Genomic DNA, 25,264 nt, shown 5'->3' with positions numbered 1-25,264 from the left:
ACTTCCACCAAACAGATAATTATAGTATGTCCCAATATATCTATGCAGCGCATCAGGAAGATTTTTAATAAAAATGCTCAAACCTGTGAAAGAAGTGCAATTAAAATCGATAAAATGGAAAATATCCAGAATATCTTCGTTGCAACATTATTATTTTTCACTCGGAAACCAAAAAGATTTCATACGGAGATTTTAAATGGGAAATGTTGACATCTTTTTTCAGTTCGAAAGTCACTCGGAATATCTTGTGCAATTTTTCAACGTTATCATCCGGGCACTGTTTAATGCAAAACCCCGAAGACTCCTTTATTTGTAGCCGTGTATTGAAACCTGATAAGGTAGAGGGATTTTCAGAAGAAAAAAATCTTGGGATTTTTCATACTATTGAATAAACGTCGTTTGAACTCTGGAGTATTTATGATTATCGAATAATTAAGCAAAATGTGAATCGGAGATATCTTGGGGTAAGGTTTAGTAACATCTCTCATAGAAAAATGTTTATTGTATACAGTTCAATGAAATCGTTTTTCATTCAATTCCTTTAATGGAATAAGTTGGTGTAAATGTTGAATAATGCTTTATTATATATGTATATAAATTCATAATTTTAATCGATAAGTGGTTCTGAGACTGCACGTGATGTCATATTTTAGTTCACAAAGCACTAATATTCCCACTTCTCAGGACTTTAGATCTTTTAAGAGAGATTAGAGAGATATAAATATAAACAGGAAAATACTGTCATGGGTTATATTCAGTTTTTGGGCAAAGCCCACTACCTTCAAACCCGTATGAAAAACGAACTCTCCTTCATATTTCACATTACGACAAGTGATCATTACATGCACGTGTCAGTTTGCAAAAATAGATACCTTTGAAAAATTATTCTAGTGTTTTCATCAAGACTCATTTCAAGTTCACGGAATTCATTTAAAATAGTCACAAGGATAGTGCGTACAAGATCGCGGAGTTACCTTATTTGCCCTGCGGCTGTGTACACACCCGATAACGTCGCTGATAAACATTGACCAATAGAATTAGCTTTCTTATCTGTCGTCATTTCGATCCACAATTTTTCGTTGATAGGATGAAAAGTAGGTATGGTTGTGACCAAAAGTCGCGACAATGAATATATCATGTAAAACGCAAAGTATTTTAAATGTGGAAATTATTTCTCTTCTTTTCCGACATTTGAACGTTCTACATGAGAAAATTTGAATTTTGAACCAGGAAGGTGTATATTCGTTTAAGAAAGAGCGTAAAAGACGTGGTTAAAGAAGGTGATGCAGTGACATTCTTTTTTGGATGCGTCCGGAGATTTTGTTTGTTTACGTAATATGATTCACTGTGTTCATTGTTGATTTTAAAAACGGACTACATGCAAGTTATTTCATCTGGGTAAGAAACTTTTTTAAAACCTTTTTTCGTCAGAAATTTGATTTAATCCCAGTAAGTATGTATATTTATTTTGAAAACCGTAAAACAACTTTCGGTTTTTTAAATTTTTATATTTTGTATAATATCAATGATATCAACAGGTTATCATAATTTTGATTGTAAAAATATGTTTATATGCATGTATATTAACTATATTAAGACTTCAAAACACAGACATTGTGTATCGGAAGGTTAAATTACTCAACAGAAAGATCCTTTTATATACCATATATTCTAAAGATTTCTAACATATTTGAATTTCAATGCAATAAAAAAAAAGATACAATAAGGGTCGACTGCTCGTATATGGTAAGGTAATACTGTTTAGTTCTTTAGAGCGTTTAGTGTGCAGATTAATCAATTTCCCCATCATTTACATCTACACCACCAACGCTTTTATAATTTAGTGGATTGCACTGACCCAAACATGGCATTGATGCAATTATAGCAAAATCAAAAGATATTCATTAAGGTTTTTTCCGTACATTACATAATATATAATCATCATGAGTCATGTAAACTGCTTTGACGCAGTAGATCTACTTATCAAGGTAGGTAAAGGAATGTGCATCCACTGGCCTCGAAGACAAAGAATACACGAGATCCAATAACACTGAGAGGTTCCAATAAGTACATCAGACAGTCTGCTAAATCTTACAGTATGTTGATTGTACGTAAGGTATCTTATACTAAACATCACAGAAGTTAACCCCTTTCTTGAATCGGGGGATATGTGAGGGAGGGAGGCCAAAGAATAGCGTCTGGGCTCCAGTGACAGACTCAGTTTTATTTAATTTCTATCGTAAATATACTGAAAATGGGCCTTTAACCTCCTTAAAAAGGTAAACCCCTATTTCAAACCTCTCCCTTTTCTGGAAAAATTCCTAGATTCATGCTTATACATGTAAACAACTATCAAATCAACTCTATACACGGAAATTGATAAATACTGTTAAGTTCTAGCTATTTATTTTTCAACGGAGTAAAATACAATTTGAATGATTTACAGTTTTCGAACCATTTTTAATAACTTTTTGATCATAAGTAATGTAATGGTAAAAGTTTATTCAAGTTTCGGTTATTAAGAAACAGAACGAAATAAAATCTCTTGTTTGTCACGAGTCAATGGTGATAAATTTTGGTTATTTTCTAAAGAACAGATTATTTGTAAACAAAGAATTTTAAAAAAAACCCAGATTTGTTTGCATAGCAAAGAATATTTAGCCCTCTATCTCGCTTGTATCTCGACTGTGACATATGAATTTTGTGAATTTAGGTCACATGCATTAGAAACGATTTTGATAACCATTCATCCCATGAAAAATGGGGAAATGGAAAATTTTGAGTTCATATTGTGACCATGCCTTTTAGAATATGAATTTCTTTACTGAAATTTGTTCTGAAAATTTGATTGATCGTTGTGAAATTTCTAAAGTATTATGCAATTCTTAGCAATTCTCTTTTCCTTGACCCCAAAGTTTAGTCATTTTTGGGGGGGGTCAAACCATTATAGTACCCATCATAAACACATTCCACACAAAAAAGCGATAAGATCATGGAAACATTTATAAACATGTGTCGGGTGTTTCTTTTCATTTGACTATTTCATGTTTCCAGTTTTGTCTGTCTGGATGTAGGCAGATAGAACAGGTTCGAATTTCTGATGAACATTCTGATTGACAAAAACTTTCCTGTAGTTTTTTAATACAACAGTCTGAAATTTAAACCATTATTCCGATTTAGACCATTAAGAACGTGTGATAGTATGAAAACTAGATGTCAGAAGGAATGGAGTCTTTTCTCTTGTTACCAGATATTTGATAGTTGCTTTAAGGCGATACGCACGGATCGGGTGTGAAACGTCTATTGTGTACATCACAGCGATAGGAAAACAACATTAAGAAATTCTACAAATTAAGTAATTGTATCTTGTTTCCCATTTTGCTACCTGAAATTGGAAATTTCCAGTTTCAAACTACGAACGTTATACACAATGTCTTCCCGCCATGCGATGTGAACACCCTCAAACAATCTCGGGAGAAGTCATTTCTTTTCAAATAAGTAAACATTCTTGAAATTTTTATTTTGTGTGAGCATGAATTAAAATAATTGCTACCCGTGAAGCCTGTAAGTATAAATTAATGACCCAGATAGTTTCTGTTTGAGATTTGTTACCCGGGAAATCTCAGTTAAATGGACTTGGACACGATTTGAGCTCAAATTTTTAAATGTTATTTCTCCCTTTTTAATAGTATGGATATTTTTTATGCTTTCTTAAACTTTACAAGTTAAATATCAAATAACAAGAAAGAAGTTAGAATTATTTGTTTTGTAAACAAAGCTCGAGTCCTGTTAATGTTTACATATGTGTTGCATCGGTATAAACTCTAATCTAATTTTTTTTTGTGCTGATAATTATTTAGATAAACATTAATTCTGTTTATCTTGTTTGTCAGAAATTTTTTTTTTTTATCAAAAAATGATAATTTCTTTACTGTACATTATTCGTAAACAAATATAAGACTCGAGCTTTGTTTACATAACAATGGCTTCTTACCTCTGTATCTTGAATGTAGTATGACTTCTAACTTTCAAAGGGTGAATCATTCAAGATGCAAATAAACCATTCTATATCTAAAAATTAAAAACTTAATTTTGATCTAAAATCTAAAATCATGTCTAGGCCCCTTTAAAATGTCCTTTCCCTTTACACAGTTTTCAAGGGAGCATCTTTTCAGACGCTGTAAAATCTGTTATGATGATCTTTATATTCATATTTTGAAATTAAATGTAGTGAGGTTTATATATCCCATTGCATTATATTTACGATGTTTTGTTTTCAATATATTTTACAGAGTATAGTTGATCAAAACAATTTGATGTAGATAATTTCTTTTAATGGGCGGAAGACTCGAACTTGAAACAAAACTTATTCTAAACGGCTACAATATGCTAATCCTTTTGTCCTAAATACAATGGGAATTTTTTTTAAAAATAAAAATATTTATTGAACAAAATACATTTAAATTCGAGATAATACCTCCGCAGAGGCTCTCTAGATATACATGACCGGGGGTGCCTGGGGCCCCCTGGACCAGTAGTGCTATTTAGCAGTATAAATAAATCATATAATTACTTATATAATGTACAAAATATATATTTTCTTTAGTATTTATGATTGTATTTTTTAAAAGCATAAATAGACGTAAATATGATCTAACACATAGTATATATGCATACATGTATATATCATAATAGTAATGTAAAATAAAAACGGGGGGGATAACATTCAGTCACTGATATAATTATATAAATATAAATATATTTTGAAATTTATATACATACACAAATATATATGGAAAAGGGAAAAAAATAGCAATACAGTTACAATTGGTCTGCTAGTGTTTTCAAAATTTTGTAACTGGATTTGACGCTTTTTGTACTAACTGTAATAAAGTAATGATAATACAGAGATGATTTCAGAGTATTTAAAAGTGCATTCTCATTTGGAATTTCGTTTTGTAGTCTACACTTCATTTTATATTTATGTAGTTTGTACCCTACAAAAGATATGACATTATTGAAAATGTTCGTTGTCTGTAAACTCGTAAGCAACCTACAGCAATGGTTGTCCATGTTTTATTCACTTTAATATTCCTGATACTTTTGTGCTACCTTTGGATGTATATTAGCATACATACTGGCACATAAACTGTTAATTCTAACAAAATCTTAAAAATTTAGAAAGTTTATAAGTTGATTTTTATACATTATTTCACTGTTCCCACTCAGAGTTTGCGACTTTAAATAGGTTTTGTAAGGTAGTAAAACCATTTTTTTTTTATTAAAATAATAGGGTCAAGAGATAAAAGGTAAGTAAAATCCCTTTCTCAAACGAAAAGACGAAGAAAATATACGAACAATATTTTTCAGCGAGATCAAGTTTGTCTGTTACATGTTTTTTCATGTCCATGGTGTAACGAAACAAAATATTGGTGTGTAAGAGTTGTTATTCTTAGTAATTTGAAAGATAATTGATGCCTCCTTATTCTATTCCCATCGTATAGCTATAAACAATGATAGAAGACAAAATAGCTGAAGATGAAATTTACTCAATTTTTTTAATGATAGTAAGTAGAAATAAATGTGTAACTTTTTATATTGTCTTTGGGCTAACAGGAAATACTTAGGAAAAAGAAATATTTAGACACTCTGGAAAACAGACAAACTATTGCTATGTGTTGTTGTAGCAGATAAGATGCTCTTTTACTCTGAGGGAGCAGTAATTATTTAGCAGAGACAAGTTGATTCATAAATATGTCCTTTGTGTAACAGTCATTGGTGTAACAAGAACAAAAAGTTACACCATAGACTATCACTGTTATCCCAGAGACTATAATTTACATAATTTATTTTTTTGGGAAAGATATGATGAAATTATTCAATAAATATATCACAATGTATCACATTTGTTAGTTTATGCTGATATATAATGTTGATGCATCTGTTTGCTGTAGATCTAGATTATTTCTCAATCATACAATATTTTGTTACTCCAAAGACACATACAATTAACACCAAGGACATATGACCTAAAATATTCATTTAAAAAAAATTCAGCATTGTCAAATCAAATCAAATTTATCAATTCAAGTATAATTAATATTGAATTTGATATTGGACTTACAGCTTAAGCCAAATTTTCCCTAAAAATTATTATTTGACTTTGAACAAAGTGTGTTACCAAGGACTTTTAATGTTACACAAAAGAGTATTTCAATTCCCATGCATGTATTTCTGATAGAAAAATTAATAAAACAAGTATTGTATAAATACATTTTATGACAGATTATGCAATGTAGTACAATAAAATACTAATATTATTCATCAACTAGATAAAATGGTGTCCATGGTGTAACATGTTGTGTCTTTTGTATAACAAACTTAAATTTTAAGCCTGAACTTGTAGAGAATAACAGTAACATGTATAATATATCTGCTGAAAAGTGCATTTAGTAATTTTGAATTCATTTAAAATACATTCAAGCTTTCAAAAAAAATTGAAATATTAAAACTTTGATTCTTATAACAGACAAAGTCCATGGTGTAGCATAAGTGTCCTTGGTGAAACATACTGGAACTAAATTATGCAAATAATTTGACTTTAGGGGCTCTATTATGCACATTGATAATGATTACTGTTAAATATATGCATTCATAAGTTATAGCTATGAAAATATTCAGTTGTCTCTATTTTGAAATCTGATATTTTTGTGTTTAAATAAAGGTTGTCCTTGGTATAACATTTGGACTAACAATAATTGTCCTTAGTGTAACATCCCTTATTTTGTTTTCATTTTCAAACATTTTTCAAGAAATATTGAGGTTTTTTCACTTAAGATTATTTTTCATGTCACTTACAAGTGTCTCCAAAAAAAATCATACATTAAATGGAGAAGAAGTTTTCAGTGTGCAATACAATGTCATGAGATAGATGCATATTTCTCATTCACAAACCAAATATGAAAAATTAAGGAAAATACATTATTAAATTCTTGTTTTATGATTAAGTTCAAGAAAAACTTCAAAAAATTTAACTTTAACACCAAACCAAATTCATGAACAATAAGATTTAATGAAATTTATGAATATTTCTTATGCGTTACACTGTTTTCTTTTCATGTGGTTGTAAATATCATATTTTTATAGATTTTCATTCGATGTACTGTTGGCATATTTTAGCAAACAAACATCATGACATGCCCGATACAAACTATGATAAATTCAATCTGGTTGTAAGTACTTTGTTTTTAAACAAGTGGTACTTGAAAAAATCCACCTTTTTTGAGAATGACCCAGTTACATTCTGCTATTTGCTTATCGGTTATTATCTTATCCGTGTATATATTGTTACATTGATCATTTGATATTTTAATTCTTTTGACCATATTGCTTCCATTTTTGGTTTTTGTAACTTTTTTGATAATTAAATTTTTTTATAGAATCCGATTTCTCATGTTCTGGTTGCTTTATTTTTCTGCAGAAATGAAAGTATGTATTTTGAATTTTAATATTCATATTTTTGTTTACATTTGAATAATCTACATTCAACATACAATGAGAAAAAATTACTTATTTTTAGATATGCCTAAGTATTAACGATCAAAGGCTCAGTTTAGATGTGGTATTATACCAATAAGAATTGAAACTGGAAGATTTTAGGGGGAACCTATCGAAGAAAGAATTTGTGTTTTCCAATAGAAGTGTAGAAGATGAATTTCATTTTTCATTACATTGTTCTTTATATAACGATTATCGTAAAAAAAACTATTTGAAAATATTGGTCTTAATCAGCCAGAAGAAATTTCAGATGATGAATTATTACGTTTGCTCATTGTCAATTATCCTCGTCAGGTTGCCAAATATTTATACTCATCTATTTTAAAAGAGAAGACAATCAATTTTGTATTTAGTAATGAGTTGTAAGCAAATATAAAAAAACAATACTTATACCCACTGATATCCCAAAACTCCTTAAAGATTTACTTGTTGTATTATGTATTTAAAAGTGTATTTTTTGCTTTTTTGTCCTTTTGGGGTTTTTCCCCATCTTGCATTGCGTTCTTTTCTTTATGTATTCTGTACATTATTGTGTATATTATAGTGTTTAAAGTGACATATAGGCCCGACGGGCCGGGTGTTGACCTTTTCGAGTTTTTCTTTTAGTCAATTTTACAATATACTGTTAATACATATGTCATTATAAAAATAAATGAGTTACTTTTTCACTTACTTACTTACAAAGTACCAACTGTAAAATCAAAGAAATACAACCACAGGGAAATAATGAAGGTTTTACTTTTTTTATATTTTACAAAACCAGAATATTCAGTATATAGAACCATATTTTAACAAGACCTTGGCCTTTCAGTAGGACGTAGCTATCTATTTCTTGCGTCAAAACAAGTTAAAAATGACGCGGTTACAAGCGAAATATGCACCAATTGCGTAGTCTTAGCTCAAAAGAACAGACAAATCTTATTGATTTCAGAGAGGCATGGCTGACAACGAAATAGACAACACTACGTCACATTGCTGTTTGACACAACAACCCAAAGTCCAAGCTCTTGTTAAAATGGTTCTAATATCTGATGTTTAAACAAAAAAGTGTTCAATTACAATTAACTGCAATTCTACAATCATCCATTTAAGTTATGGAATGCTGTAATTATGAGTTTGGATATTACATAAAACAGTTTTCCTTACGACAGTAGTTTATAAAAGTTTATTAATACTTAGTGATTCCTTTACAGACGAAGTCGATATTATACTAATACCAATAAAACAATCAAGAATAAAAAATCTGAATATCATAATCTAAAAGTCAATTTTGTTTTTTGTTAATTTCAGATGCCATGATTGAGGAATATGTATCGAACAAATTTTGTACTCATTCTATTTCTGGCAAGGATAGAACTCGCAACAACTCAAAGAATACTAGGTACTACTATTATTACTACTGCTGTCCTTTCTGATATAATTTATTTTTAAAAAATTAATATAAAACCTGATTATTTTTAGTCATGTTGTATATTTTACTAAATAAAATGAATTTCATCAGAAAGGACACTACTATATACTTCTCGCTACTAACAGAACAACAACAGCAATTTTTTAAAATGTTTCAATTTGTTCATTTGGACCTTGATGTAGGGAGAGGGCTAAAACGGACGGTGTCTGCTGCTTAATTCCATTCAATATACTTTACTGAATAAAATATTGTTTACATGAATAAATAAACAACAGCAATATCATCATACTTTTGGTGACAGGTATATGATTAAATATCTGATAAAGTTTGGTAGTAACAATATAGTCTTGTTTGGTTAACAAGCTACTACAGTAAAATGCCTAATTTCATACCGGCTAGTATCATAGTGGTATTACATATATAGTGCAAGTATCGGATAATCGGTATACGGGGCTTGTCTTACTTTTATCACCTTTATTGAATTCTACACGACGGGGAAAATATGTTTGAGGACGCGGAGGAATATATCTTTGCAGAAAAATAGTTTTAAGCCGTGAGGTTATGCCATTACGGAAGTTGTGGTTGTTTCCAGATGAAGGAAAAAATACTCTACCTGGCCGTCGCAGGACGATTTTCTCTCCCACAGATTGATTTCCAACAACTTCCATAGCATAGCACCAACAATGTTTGGCTACATCAATAATTCCCATTATTTGTACTATTGTCCTTTACAAAAATTTAGATTATTGAGAATCAAAATTTGTACATGACAACTCAAATTTTGATTCTCAATAATCTAAATTTTTAATGGACACTAATACCACAGCAAAAACAAAAAACACATAAAAACAAAAACAAAAAACCCATAAAAACAACAACAACAACAGCAACAACAACTTAATATGACATCCAACAAGATTCGCTTAATAACAGCTACTATTTATGCACTAAAATCGCAAATAAAACATCATAACTTCATTAAAAACAACAATTTAAAAATGATAGTTTACAATTGCAGCAATACAAGTAGTAGTAGTAGCACATATCACTTCAACATGATAGCAATAGTAACACCATAACAACAGCATCTGTTGTCGTATTTGTACATGTACTGACATTGCTGCTCCTCCCTTACCGTTATGACTCTGCTTTGTTGTCTTTTGTAGAGTGTCCACTTGATTGGTTTTCCCACAATGTACATTGTTACAGGTTCCAGATGAACCCTCAGAGGACGTATGAGGAGGCTGTAAAGACATGCGAGGTGAAGAAAACAAGACTAAGGAGGGCCGGGTGGTCGTGGCCATTTTTAAGACAATGTTAATCTTCTTTGAAAGGAGAGCTTGGTTTAAAAGATATTAGATAAGATTAGATATGAAGCTAAAGTAGATGGGGTTGTTTTGGGGTAAAAAAAACCAAAATCTTAAAGTTTAAGATAGATTTGATAGTTTTAATTTGTTGACCGCCAATCCCCATTATTTATTTTTTTTTATTTTGGAAATGTTTATGTATGATGGGAACAATAAACACCAATCAATTAACAATAAGTCGATCAGTCAAACAATCTATTAACTTAATCATATCATTTTCATGTCATTTTTTTTGGTTTCTTTCAGGGATATGGTGCAGCTTTAGTGAGTGTAAATACTCTGGAAGAAAATAACTTCATAACACAAAGACTCAAAGATATAGATTTTATTCGGTAAGATAATTTTTTTAAGGATATCCTTGTTTTATTTTTGTACTTTTGTGAGATTTGCTGACGGTTATCTTTTTCACTTGGGCAATTTGTGAAAAAAGAAAGAACGAACTTTTATTCCCCTTCGAAAAATCGGTTTTTAACACATTTATATGAAATTCAGCGTATGAAATAAGAATCCTGCAGAAAATCATTATTTTTGAAGAGAGTAAAACAGAAAAAAACGAACGGAAAGTCTCGTCTTTTGCAACGGGAAGAATTTTAATTTTTGAAAGGATTTTATCGACAGTTCTTACCATTGCTCCTCTTTTCTAAGTAACCAAATTCTACATAATAAGTATTATATGTATAATATTTAATAATCTCAATGAGCAATAAACATTCATTGATGATAATGAATGATGTATTCATATTCTAAACGAGCACAGACTCCTAAATACATAAAAAATGTCCAAAATGAATTAAAAAGTGTTGGTATATAACAATAAACTTTATTCAGGGTTGATTGAATGCACATAAATTACAAAAAATATCCTATAGTCCTATTCTTTTCCTTGGAAAATATCCAACGCTAATTTTGACACCCATCCATAAAGCACATAAATAGAGCAATTAAATCGATTTTTTTTTTTATAGAATGAATGCAGACAACTAGTATATAATTATACCATAGTAAACATATATATAAAAAATAAAAATAAAATTGTTGATCTCAAATCGTGTCCAAGTCCTTTTCATTATAAAAAAAATTATTCTATATAACTTTATATTTTTCTTTTTTGTTTAATATAAATGATATCATGGATGTAATTATAACTGAGTTTCAATTTCAACATTTTTAAAGTAATTGCTTTATGATTCAACCCAGGTCCCTTTGGTACACCAGTGGGACCCTCCAGGACGGGAGCGTTCGCTGGAATGGAGATGGCACCCTGTCTACTGCAGGGAGCGTATTATTGTCTAACATTGCTCACACTGATCCCAATCTTAGATTCATCGTCTACAGATACTCTGGTAGGTTTATTTATGGTTGTTTGGGGTTTTTTTCTCTCTTTTTTTTTTTTACAGATCTCATCTTTTGGTATAATTTAGAAAAAAAAATTAGATTCGATCTCATTTCATTTCTTTTTAATTACTAGTATTTAATTTTGAACAATAATTTAACAAAATCAATTAACGACTTTGCCAAAAAAAATCCTGTATATTTGAAACAAAGATGGTAGATAGTTATTAAGTAAAGTGTAAAATTATTATAACAATTGTCTTTGATTATTGACCATAGAAGTATGTATGTTTCTTTTTTTATTTTAACAGAAAACCTCTTTACATACCTATTAACCAAGTCTGGAGGAGACGAACGTTTTAGTTTTATTTGTGAGATTAAGAAAACGGAGCTGAATCGCATTGTTCAAGATGAGAGGGACTTTAGTAAGATTTATTTTGTATAGACTCGGGTCTTTATACCTTTTTTGTTACTGTATATGATCTCAACCTTTGTCGTTTATTAATTGTTAATTTTTGTATATTTAAAACTTCTTATTAAAAATGCACGAATTGAAAAAGCTAGATGTTTGTGGTCAACGAACAACTCTGTGTGTAAAAGATATTAAATATATAAAGTTTAAATACTTGAATTATTTCTTTACTAAATTTTAAAAGTTTATAGCCGTAAATATATTTAAAGTTTTGATTTGTAGCATATGGAAGCAATATAACAGATCCACTGAAGGTTGAAAGAGGACCCCGATTTACAGTCCTTCCAAGCAATATTGTTCTAACTACTCGTTCATACCTCCCCAGCATTGAGTGCATAGCTACCGGCAACCCTCAGCCCAAATATCAATGGCAACGGAAGCGGCCCACGATGGATGTGGAGATTCTTACCTCCAATAATGCCTACACTATCAGTAATGGTAAACTGACGTTTGACAGTACTCGTCTGAACGAGACACGTGACGCTGGGGAATATTACTGTGTGGCCTCTAACAAATTCGGTTCTGTCAGAAGCGAACCTTCGAGGGTGTCATTTGGAAGTAAGAATTCTTGTCGCTGACATTTGTTGATACATGTATAAGGTTTATTGCTAAACGTTTTGGCCGTTGCTCATTATGCATCTAGGGAATTTATAGGCATATACAAAATACAAACAATGTATAGGCATATCCTGCATAAAAAATAACAACACATGCATTTAGCAAACGTACAAAGAAGTACATGTTTTGTAGTAGCGATGCACATGTTCGAGTTACAGTGAAAATATTTTAAGCTATATTGTTTGTACACTATCTTTATACAAGCAAAAAATTTCATTCTGCCAATGTCTTCACAATTAAAAAATAAATTTTTTTAAAGCACCTTTGATTCATTTTATTTCTGTCATTTTAAGATGGAAATTTGTTTGGATATATGTTGTAGTTTTTTGTAGTTGAAAAATTAATTTTTATTTTCCAAGGGCTAGCACAATTTCCAGTGGTGGCTCCTGGCCCAGTGAATGTAGCTCTGTACCAGGGTACATATTTACAGTGTAATCCACCTTCCTACAAACCAAGTAAGTAATTTTTTTACTTTATCCATGCTTTTTTTTGAAAGTAAAAATATTTTAACGTTTAATGTACATTTTGAAATTAAGAATTTTTTTCAAGTATGAAAAATGAATTTCCGTTGATTCAAATTTCAACATTTTACTACATTTATAAACGTTGTCTCAGAAAATTAAATGAATATGATTGAAAAGAATATATTTACATTAAGGATTATTTTTACTCAGGATTTTAGATTTAAAAAAATATTTTAACATAGTTTAATACCTAAGTCAAAAATTGCCTTAATACTAGTAACACAAAATAGTAATGTTATAATAAACAAAATCCATATTAGATGACCAGTGACATAGTTTTTTGAAAGTGAAAACATAGCAATACTATTGTCGTACTACGATGTACAATTCGTAGATTTTAGATCTTTTTGGGGATTCAGGCGCTCAATCCCCAAGACAATCTGCTTAGGACAAAAAAGGCATTTCAGTCATGTATATTTAATGCAACGATTTTTATGCCCCCCCCCCTTCGAAGAAGGGGGACATATTGCTTTGCTGCTGTCTGTCGGTCGGTCGGTCGGTGCACTAACAGTTTCCGTTCATTTTCTTCGCAGAGAATGAACATATTGAAATGGTATTTGGTACACAGGTTTATCATGATAATATCTAGGTCAAGTTCGATATTGGGTACGATCGAGCAATTTTGGACAGACGTTGGACGTAAAAAATTCAAGTTAATTGCATTTTCCGCTTATTTTTTGTACAAATTGAAATGAAATTTGGTATACAGATTTATCAGGATACTAGTAATATCTAGGTCAAGTTCGATATCGGGTACGATCGAGCAATTTTGGACAGAGTTATGGCCCTTGGACGTAGAAAAATTCCAATTATTTGCAGTTTCCGTTCATTTTCTTCGCAGAGTATGAACATATTGAAATGAAATTTGGTATTCAGGTTTATCATGATAATATCTAGGTCAAGGTCGATATTGGGTACGATCGAGCAATTTTCGACAGAGTTAGGCTCTTGGACGTAGAAAAATTCGAGTCATTTGCAGTTTCCGCTCATTTTCTTCGCAGAGGGTACACATATTGATATGAAATTTGGTATACAGGTTTATTTAAATAATATCTAGGTCAAGTTTGATTTTGGATATGATAGAGCAATTTTCGACAGAGTTATACCCCTTTGGACTTAGAAAAATTCCAAATATTTGCAGTTTACGTTCATTTTCTTTGTGGATGTTTCCAATGGAGGGGGCATAAGTGTTTCACAAACATCTCTTGATTAATATCAAGTGCTGTATTTTTCAAGGTTTTGTACTAGTTGAAGATTAAAATTAATCAACAACGGTTTACAGCATTCAATTAAAAAAAAACCCACAAATATTTTGAAAAAAAAATATTTGAAATATTTTATTATTTACTCATTGCATTGCAGACCTTAAGTACCAATGGATGAAGGAAAACTCATTTCTCCTGCCGGTGTTAAACAAGCATTTCTTTGTGTCGATTGGCGGTAACCTATACTTTTCCGAGGTCCAGACGTCAGATGCTGCGATGTATCACTGTATAGTGACGCTGGCTGCGTTACCAGGCGACACAATGGCAACCGACCAACCGCCAACAGAAACGAGTATGGGCATGCCTCTCAGGGTGGCTGGCGAGAGTAAGTCATCAGATGTTTAAAGGGGCGCGATTGATTAAACAATGTTAAAAGGGACGCGTTTGATTGAACTTTTGACATATCCGGTTTTCTAATCGAATTCTATCTGGCGTATATCAGTGTTTTTCTTCTTCTTCTTCTTCTTCTTCTTCTTCAAAACTACTGAGCCAATTTCAAATAAAATTAATCGTTTAGTAAATAGTTCGAATTCGATTCCTACAAAGGGGGAAATATTGTTACTTTGGTTTTCTTAAAACCTATTAGCAACTTATCAACTAGTAATGCAACTTTACATAAATTTCATTAGATATAGTAGTTTCAAATTTGTTCATATAAGTCGCAAGTGTCTCATGCAATCTATAGTTAATCATATAATCAAATAAGAAACATTTTAAAATTGAAGAGCATTGACTTATGATTTTTTTGTGACAGTAAGCTTATAAATACATGTAGAAATTTCTCGTTTGTTTGCACCATGATAAATTGAATATACATGTACCACACCTCAATCACGACGTTTTTTGTACATAATAGTGGATAATGATGGAGGATATTTGTGAATTTGTGAATGAGCGTGTAGTTCACTGATAAGAACAATAACAATATTACAGGTGCATCCAACTATCCTGCCCAAATCCACACCGATTTTCCGGCAGTGTTTCCCCGTACTCCACTGCTCGGGATGGATGTTGTCATAGAATGTCTAGCATATGGAAGGTAATCGCATCTGCCGACAACTTTTAAGTATGAAGACAGAATGTTTCTTTCTTCTAGAAAATGTGTGGGGTTTATCATTTTCGCCAGGTTATTTCAATTTTTTTCATTCTTTTTTTCAATTCACTGAGAAGTTATATTTGACTATCAAATTGCTACTTCGAGATAGGAAAATACACTATGAAGTTCTTAATGGTCAAGAGACATTCACGGTTTTCATCATACACTAGATGCATTTCCCTTGCAGATCTCTCTTTAAATTAAACTTTAAGACGAATATTTGAACACTGATATCCGAGAATTTATAGATAATTTTTAGACTAGAAGCCCATTCAAATACATGTATATGCTTAAATGTTGAGGAACGAACCTTTTAGAGTACTTCATTTGCCTTTACAATAGACTGTATCATTATTTTTTAAAGGCAAATTAAAATTGAAAACGATTTAAGCTAACAAAAATGCCAGAATTTGGTTTTCTATTGTTTAGTTGAAATAATTTTGATGGACAACCTAAAGTTGTTGATTTTCAAGCAAGACACAAATCTATTCTTTGTAATGTAAATTAAGTACATATCATCATGAACATGTAACAGGACTGTGTGATGATACTATAAAAGTATCTTTATCGACAAAGGTCCCCACTCGACTATTCCTGGATAAGAGAAGGCAACAAAGACATCCCTAAAAAGGCATACACCGAAGATTACAACCGAGTTCTTATTATCCCAAACATACAATTCGGTGACGAGGGGACCTACACGTGTAACGTCAAAGGAAGATCTAACACCGACCAAAAAAGCCTTCTTCTGACCATTGATGGTGAGGATGTCTTGTTGTAAATGGTTAAAGCAATATGAGCTGTATTTTTTAGAATTTTATTTTGCTGCAAAAACCTGCTAGTACGATAAGTCTGCCTGTAACTCAAGCTTTTATGATAAATAAGATTTTAAAAAATCATTCATTTTTGTCAGGAGAAAGATTTCCCTTATAAGGAATAAATATCAGATCAATTTTTGTACAGGACGACAATAATTTAATTTTGCTCCAATTAAGGCTTCTTAATGGCTTTTCCCACAAAAACAGAGCTAACAGAAATTTTAAAACCATGATATTTTTTGTGTCATTTTAGTACAAAATAACATTTTCTTCCAAAAAAAATTTCAACATGAAAATTGCAGCTCATATTGCTTTAACCGCAAAAAGCAATCTAAATAGCTTAGACAATTCTGGGAAATCTAGGATTGGTGGAGCTTTTTCTAGAGGACTTGAGTTACCTCACAAATCATCACTATTTTAGGAAAATTATCGTTTTGATATTGATGTTTTTATAAAATTTTTGGCAATAGACGAAATTGTGTGGGTTTTATTCAATTTCAGCAAAGCCATACTTTTTGTATCCATTACGAGATCTTGTTGTGGATGAGGAGAGTCACGTGACACTGCGATGTGATGCGCTGGGGAAACCCAGACCTACCTTCTCGTGGTATAAAAACAGCCAACCGTTAGTGCCAGTTCCAGGTGAAATTGAAATCGTCTCCAATGTCCTGACAATTCTCAGAACACAAGTTGGCAAACACGGCGGGATGTATGAATGCACTGCAACAAATACACACGGAACCGCTATAACCAGTGCACAAGTCAAAGTTTTGTGTACGTCACCAACTTTTTCATTTGGATTGTTTTATACTTTGTTTTCTCAAATCAATTTATTTGCATGTCTATTGACTTTAAAAAAAATATTTATAAAAGTTGACACTATTTTCAGCACTTCGACCCACGTTCATTAAATATCCTCTTCCCACTACCTTACTGGCAGCAGAGAGTGGTAACCTAACCATACCATGTCAACCGGAGGCGGCGCCGGCTCCAGAGATTACATGGGTAAAAAATGGAGCACAATTGTCATTGTCATTTACAAATGGAAATCAAAATGGAGTTCAGATGCGCCTGAATGGTTACCTCAAAATTGTTGGAGTTTCCCTCGGAGATGGTGGCTTCTACACTTGTCACGCGAAAAATATACACGGAGATGCGCAGACGACAACCAACGTTATTGTGTCAAGTATGACTTTGCTATACTTACATGTAGTTACAGTTTATTAGAAATATGAAACAAAAACACAGAAAGGATAATCAAAATAATTTAAAAAAAACCCGAATTTGTTGTATTGGAACCTCTTATTTTTCGTTTGGATTTAGCAGTCATGATGAAATGTACACACATTTATTTATGTTAACATCCATCCTGCTCTCATTACTTTTACTAACACGAGATGTGTTTAGAATACTGCATATTTCTTTGATTACATGTTTCGAAAATATGAAGTAAAGTTTTTTTCTTCTATGGAGAACATGGCTGCAATTACTTTTTGGTACATTTTATGATGAGCTTTAACTATCGAATACATGATAAGTGATCAGTTGTTTTAGTTGTTTTGAAAGATCACTATTCTGTCATTACCTTTCTTACTTTACTTGAATCAATGGGACCTTTTGTTTCAATAAGGTAATTGATCAATCTCATTACATCATCATTTTGAAAAAAAGAGTAAAGTTTGTAGAAAATCATCCTGCTAGTAGCCATTAATATCTGAAAATTAACACAACGTTCTAATATATCATATGATAGATTACAGTTTGTCAAAGGCATTAATTAGCCAGGGGGGTCAGGATAGGACAGGATAGTGTATTCAAAGTTTATCAAACACAAAAATGTTTTTTTCAAAATCTGCTTCTGAATTCGATGTGTAGGTGTGTGAATTTTTTTTATATATAGAGGGAAACACATAGAGAAGCAAGTGGGCAACTTGAATAAAAATAAGCCATAAATGATTCTTAGCAAGGTGAGCGGTGTGACCCTTGGGCCTCTTGTCGTTAACTGAAACGTGGGATAACTTTTTTCAGAGGGTGTTTACATGGCTCCCATACCTAGGGAATACCACGTGGATAGAAATGGAACTGTATTCATTCAGTGTCAAGCGTCTTATGATGCCAGTAACCTAGATCTTGTGTACGTTTGGAAATTCAATGGCGAACTAATCGACTTTCGACGAGATACACTGTTGAAAAAGGTTTGGACTTTTAATGATCAGATAGTCTCCTTGATTTTCCTTTAACTTTAAAAAAACGACTGTGTAAAAAAAATTAGAAAAAAAAAAGATTTAGAAAAAAAACTTATAAATATATTTTTTTCTTTTTATGATAATAATAGTTCATAGCTAAACAAATCATGTGCAAGGTATATTTGATGGGCAATTGATAAACCATCAAGCCTCCTCAAAATAACATCAAGTTTTTTAAAGGTGTGTTTGCAAGGGCTGTAGATATAGTAGTTAAATATATATACGTCGTACACATGTTCTTACAATTAGAGTATTGTGTAGTAAAGAACTCTCTTTTTTATGAAGGGGGCATCGGGCGGGCTGAATGGTCTGTTCATTAATTACGCTGATTACTTCCACGCGGGTCTGTACGAGTGTATAGCACAGACAACCATTACCCAGACATCAGTGGCGACCAATGTCATTGTCCGAGGTAATTACCAGAGCCACCCATAGACATGTAACCATTGATATGCTTAAACCCTTAAATTGGTTTTACATTATAAGCACTGATTAATTTTGGGTACAGTTTACAATTTTTAAGTCGTTGAAAATGTTTTATTTAAAACTTTCATGATTGTTTTACTTCATTATAAGTATTACATGTAACACAAAGTTTGATTGTACCGCTGAATGAAAGCATCGCCCTGTTTTTTTAAGGACCCCCTGGGATGCCCGGTTTTGTATACAGGGTGAAAGGATCAGAAACGCCCCACTCTGTCACCCTTAAATGGACCAGGGCACCCGACCATGGATCACAAGTGCAGTTCTACTACATAGAGGCACAGACCATTCTAAATACAACATGGCGTCTCATGAGCAGTACGAACTACAACTCTTTTGTTAATTCATTATAGTATTATTAGATTATGAATTTAAAACACTTAATTTTTATTCACTTTTCCAATATTTTCGAAAGCTCACATATGTCATTCCATTTCAAAATTATTATATTCATTCGTGTAACGGAGATCAGAGATTTCCATGTGAGCTTTGTGGACTATAGGTCTCTTGTTTATGGGCAATCATCATTGTGGAATATTATAACCCCGTGTCTTTATATTTACAATGGACATTACTTACAGAGGTTAGCGAGATGCAGACCTTACTCCCTGGTCCTAATGAAGCTGACAAAAGACAGTTCATCGTTAGTGGGCTCATTCCGTACAATAACTACCGGTTCCGTGTGTACGCCTCTAATGCTTACCTGGACCCCGGGGAAATCAGTCGCCCAACGGGTAAAATTGTCCATACATGTACATGTACTTTGAGTCATTTAAACTCAAACATTATCTATAATTTACTGCAAATTATATGACCGTGTGGTCGGGGTACCTTTGTATGTGCAATGTATACACTTACAAAGATATATTATATACTTAAAAATTGATAATATTGATATTTCAAAATTGTGTTGAATACATTTTCGAAATATTGTTCTGTATATACTAGTATACGATTCCCTATCGTCAACATCTTTTAAGTTAAAATTAAAACCATCTAATCGTAATATATTGATGCGTGTTTTTATATCTCTGTTTGTAGAGGAAATCCACATCCCTGGAGCTAAGCCAATTATGGCGCCAACAAATGTAGGGGGAGGAGGAGGCAGCGTTGGCGTTTTAACCATTACCTGGAAGGTGAGCTTTTACTAAAACCTACTGTACAGATAGGGAGCAGGCAAAAGTCTGACAGTCGAGATTATTCAGAATGCAAGATTTGAAATTCGAAATCAAGCAATCAAATAATCAAAGTATATGTTTCACCCAAGTACTCACAAAAAAATCAAAAATCCGATTTCAGATGTTGTCAAAGGAGTTACAAAGTGGACCGGGCGTCGTGTACTATGTGTACTGGAGACGCAGTAGGAACGGGGAAACCAATTTAGAATTCCAATCGGTATGTTTAATAAATATTTCATGAGATTAAAGGTCGAAAAAGTAACCAGTTAAAAATGGCATTGATGTGTACGCAAGCTCCAATCATTTCAGCTCTTGAATACACATTACCATAGTTTACTTAGTAGAACCATTTTAACAAGGCCTTGGACTTTCAGAAGGACGTAACTATCTATTTGTTGCTCAAAACAAAAAGAAAGAATAACGCTGGTTTCAAGTGAAATATGCACAGATTGCGTAGTCTTAGCTTAAAAACCAGACAAATCGTGTTGATTTTAAAGAGCAATGAATGAGTGACTAGCAATGAAATAGACAGGCCTACGTCACATTGCTGTTTGACACCAACTACCCAAAGTCCAAGCTCTTTTTATAATGGTTCTAAAACAATGATGTCTCAAGTTTGCCAATTTGTTTTATTACAACAGAAAACGCTCCCTGTATCGGACAAACTGCTGATACAGTCCAACAGGACTGACGGTACTTACGGTACCTACACGGTGCCGCTACCTTCTGATGACCTGTACTACCTCCCGTTTGATGTGATGGTCGGCGTGGGCAATGCTTTTGGGAGAGGACCAAACAGCTCCATAGAGACCATTTATTCATCAGAAGGAAGTAAGTCGATATATGATTGCAAGTTACGTGATATTAAAAGAAACTAATTTCATGACATGTGACAACAGAAATACTAGTAAGTAAGTCTATGAACTTCAAATTATTCCCCACTTCATAGTTATAGATCCAGCTTTATTAATACAATAGTCAGTAGCTTACAACATATCCCAATCAATCCCTATCTCTCCATCATATCTTGAACGGACTAAGAGATATTTTAACTTATGTTCTTATTCGAACAATCTCAAACGAACATAAAACATTTACTTCCTTACTCAATCATAACAACACTGATTATGGATAACTGCTCCAAGACTAGCGCATTTATTCAATAAAATACATAATTATCGCGTAATCTCTGTCGCGTTCTCTTGAAATAGAACTTGAAATCTGCAACAAAAAACATCATGTAATGCATACTACTACTTAATAAAATTAAGTCGTAACACATGCATGTATATATGCATCAGTGATTGGGCTTTTCAAAGATTACCGTAAATGTAGAAATCGTAGACGATGATACCAACGAAAAAAGTTTTAAAAATTAACAAAAAGCACACAAGTAAATAACTATTTATTTGATATATTGATTATCGTTTTATCTCTTGTCAGTACCGCTTGCTCGACCAGTAAACGTGAATGGCTACGAAATCAATTCTACGGCTCTTTGGGTAACCTGGGACCCTATGGACAACACACGGGAGAAGGCAAAGGGTGTAATCAAGGGCTATCGGGTATACTGCCAATATATATCAACTGTATAAATTATTAAATTAAAAAAAATTAAAATTATGAAATGATGTAAAGTACTGTATAACTTTTCATTCATTATTTAACAAGAATATTCAGTATTGATGACCTTTATTTCACATATATTAAATAACCTTTTTTTTTCTTTTCAAAGATTACAATAAATATAGAAATCGTAGACGATGATACCAACGAAATAAGTTTCAAGAAGGTGGTGACTTCTTATTACCACGGACAAATGTCGGGGAATCAGGTGATAGGCCTGGAACCCAACACAGATTACTGGGTGACGGTGGAGATGTTCAACTCGGCCGGACTCAGCAACCCAAGCGAAAGGCAGCGACTGAGCACATGTCTTGGGGGTAGGAACTATTCTATGTTACTGTGGATTCATCTAAATTTGGGGGGGGGGGGGGGGGTTGCAAATTTTTTGTCAGCTTACCAAAAGAAAAATGAAAGAGATTAATATTTTGTATTTTGGGGGCATAAATAGACGATTTAAATAAGTTAACGTCCGCAATGTTTATGATTTATTTCAATATATTGTATAAAAACTCATGTGATCAACAAAAGTCTCCGCTAAGCTTTGATGAAAAATCATATCTTTTCGAAAAATTATATCGAGGATTCTTTCCTGGATTTCTTACAGCGCCGATACTATATCCAGAGTTTGTTACCATAAGTTCTCACGGCCCTGACAGTGTTTACGTGGAATGGCGGGGAGTGTCAACTGGCTTGTATGAAGAAACACTTTGGGGATATAAGGTTTGTTTCTTTGTTTGCTGAGTCCCTAATGACCATAGCATTTTGTCGGAGGCTCCGCTATTCTATCATTCTCTCACCAGAGGTCGTGCTACGCAAGCTTGTACCACAACCTCTGGTGAGAGAATGCCATTCTATGTGATAGGATTGATATCCATCCGTCGAGGGAATTCACTACTCACTGTATGTAATATGTTATCTATATTGAACAGATGAGGTATTGGTTGCAAGGCGACAATATTCGGACAGCAAACGATACCATTACTGGGAAAGAAACTCAAGGGGTTATTTATGGAATTCAGCGGGGTTACGTGTATTCCTTGAGGGTTCTCGGATTCAGTAAAGGCGGGGATGGGAAAATGAGCCCAACCAAATATTTTACGCTTGGTAAGTAAAGTTTAACAAACAGAATTAGTAAACTTTTTTTTTAGGTTTGGGAAATTATGAATGTGATATGTTTAGCATAACGTCAAAGCAACTGAAAAAATCTCAAAACCAGTCATCCTTCCAAAGGAAGACGTATTGTTTTAGTAGATTTTTCTTATTAAGGTCTTCCGTTTCTACACTTTGTTTTTCCTCTATCATTATTACATGTTTAATTATTTTTCTGTAACGTTTTAATGAAGCTTTCAGATCTCACACTAGACAAAATTTGTAAAAATAAAATAAAATAGAATTATCGATCGGTTTGTTTGGTAGTCATTTCCGGTCCCGACATATATAAGATTTTTTATGTTTTTGCTTGTTTACAGTTTTTCTCAAAAGACTTTTAGTAAAAGATAAAATTTTCTAATTTTCCGCGATTTTAGCTACAGTGCGCTTTGCATATGTAAACGTCCGTCGTTTATTCCGGTCGTCACGGGACGGAAACAAAAAAACTCTGACATTAGGACTTCAATATTTTAACTTTGATTTAACTTGTATCTCAAGGTAAATGATTTTCTGAAAGATATTGCCCGGACCATAACAGAGATTCCTTTAGCATACGACTTTTAAATTGTATCATAAATATATAAAAGGTATATAACCTAGCTGGACCCAATCATTTTTTTTTACCTTCATATTTCAATTTCAAGGTCAAATTAGGAGACAACCATTTTCAGTCATTTGAATATACTTCGTCAGAAAGACTTCAAACTTGACACAAAGAACAATGAAAATACACTTAAATGTACTGTTGTTAATATTTGACCTTAACCCTTCTTATAATTCAAGTTCTGTTCAAATAAAAAAATAAACATCCAATTTGTTAAGGTTTTTTACTTCGAAATTCTTTAACTGATAGACTTTAAACTTGACACTTACATGTAGTTAGATATGTGCTCTTGTGAAAAAGTGACCAATACTCAACTTTTTGACCTGGCCCTATTTTGTATCTCAAATTTAATCATCTTATAAAAAGAGTTGTCTAGGCAATAACATTTGATTCCTTTATCACACAGCCTTTAAAAATATACCACAGATAGATAATGTAAAACTATTTTGTGTTATAAGTCAAGAATTTTCTATAAAGAATTGTCCGGACTGTTTTATGAGACTCCTTAATCATACATATTGAACATGTACCATAGATAGATGGTAACCTAGTTGAACCCTGCCTTGCCCTGAAAATTTAATTTTAGAGTCAAATAAGAATGAAACACATTCTCAGTCATTTCCTGAAAATGCCTTGACAACAGGATTCCGAGCTTGAAACAAAGAATAAGATAAAACAGCTAAACATACTTTTGTCAGACTTTTGACATTGACCCTTTTCTTAACTCAAGGTCATATTAAGGGGAAAAAATCTTAATTTTTGTACAGACCATATGACTGATAGACTTCAGACTTTGAACGTTCTTTAATAAAATATACTGTCACAAATCTTGACAATAAAGAGTTATTTAATGAACATTTTCATTTAAAAAGAATTCTGCTCGTTCACGATCTGAACTGGTTTTGTGAGATTTCATCTGGTCGTATTATTTGTAGGTGGGTTGGTACCAGTGGATAGAACAATATCCGAGATCCGTGCCGCCGGCACCAAGGACCGAGCATCCCTCCTGATTGTGTGTGTCTGCATCTTGTATAGTTGTGTTTTTACATGAATTCATAAACTTTGATTATCCTATTGCACAATGCTGAATAATATTTCAACTTGCTGACTTTGAACAAAGAGAATGAATATTAGGTTTTTTTATTTCCATCATTCCACCATTATTATTGTCTCATCTATACATGTGTAGAAGTGGTTTTTTTACTGTTTGGGTTGATTGCGATATACATTTTCAATCATTCATCTCAATAAAATTTTTATTTTATTAAATTATAAAATTGTGTTGGTTCTTTTGGTCTTCCATTCAATCGCAATAAAAAAGGAGTTTTCAATAAGGTTAACTTATATAATACAAAATCTATACATATTTTCTTGATAAAGGAAAAAAAACTGAAGTGAATCGAACCAGTATGAAAGTCAATTAGGGCCACGTATAGAAATATTTTTATCTCGTTATTACGAGAAAAGATCTCGTTATTTCGATTTATTTCGTTATTACGAGAGAATACCTCGTTTTTA

General features: G+C 32.4%; 1 protein-coding gene across 1 annotated transcript; it reads left to right on the top strand.

The window, feature by feature from the left end:
• The first annotated feature begins 1,100 nt into the window (after window positions 1-1,100).
• Window positions 1,101-25,025, top strand: LOC105323170 (contactin). Its single transcript, XM_011422151.4, has 25 exons — window positions 1,101-1,398; window positions 8,848-8,938; window positions 10,135-10,229; window positions 10,582-10,667; window positions 11,533-11,678; window positions 11,979-12,092; window positions 12,362-12,697; window positions 13,117-13,212; window positions 14,644-14,871; window positions 15,480-15,585; window positions 16,219-16,403; window positions 16,962-17,234; window positions 17,350-17,646; window positions 18,489-18,655; window positions 18,992-19,118; window positions 19,346-19,507; window positions 19,771-19,923; window positions 20,231-20,325; window positions 20,489-20,584; window positions 21,009-21,198; window positions 21,811-21,932; window positions 22,103-22,310; window positions 22,598-22,713; window positions 22,923-23,097; window positions 24,682-25,025. The coding sequence occupies exons 2-25, from the start codon at window positions 8,866-8,868 to the stop codon at window positions 24,795-24,797; spliced, it is 3,762 nt and encodes a 1,253-aa protein (XP_011420453.3). The 5' UTR covers window positions 1,101-1,398; window positions 8,848-8,865; the 3' UTR covers window positions 24,798-25,025.
• The last annotated feature ends 239 nt before the right edge of the window (window positions 25,026-25,264 follow it).

This window comes from Magallana gigas, chromosome 5 (genome assembly GCF_963853765.1).
Source record: "Magallana gigas chromosome 5, xbMagGiga1.1, whole genome shotgun sequence".
In the NCBI taxonomy this organism is placed as follows: domain Eukaryota; kingdom Metazoa; phylum Mollusca; class Bivalvia; order Ostreida; family Ostreidae; genus Magallana; species Magallana gigas.
The sequence above is the reverse complement of the archived record's forward strand: the minus strand, read 5'-3'. Positions and strand labels throughout refer to the sequence as shown.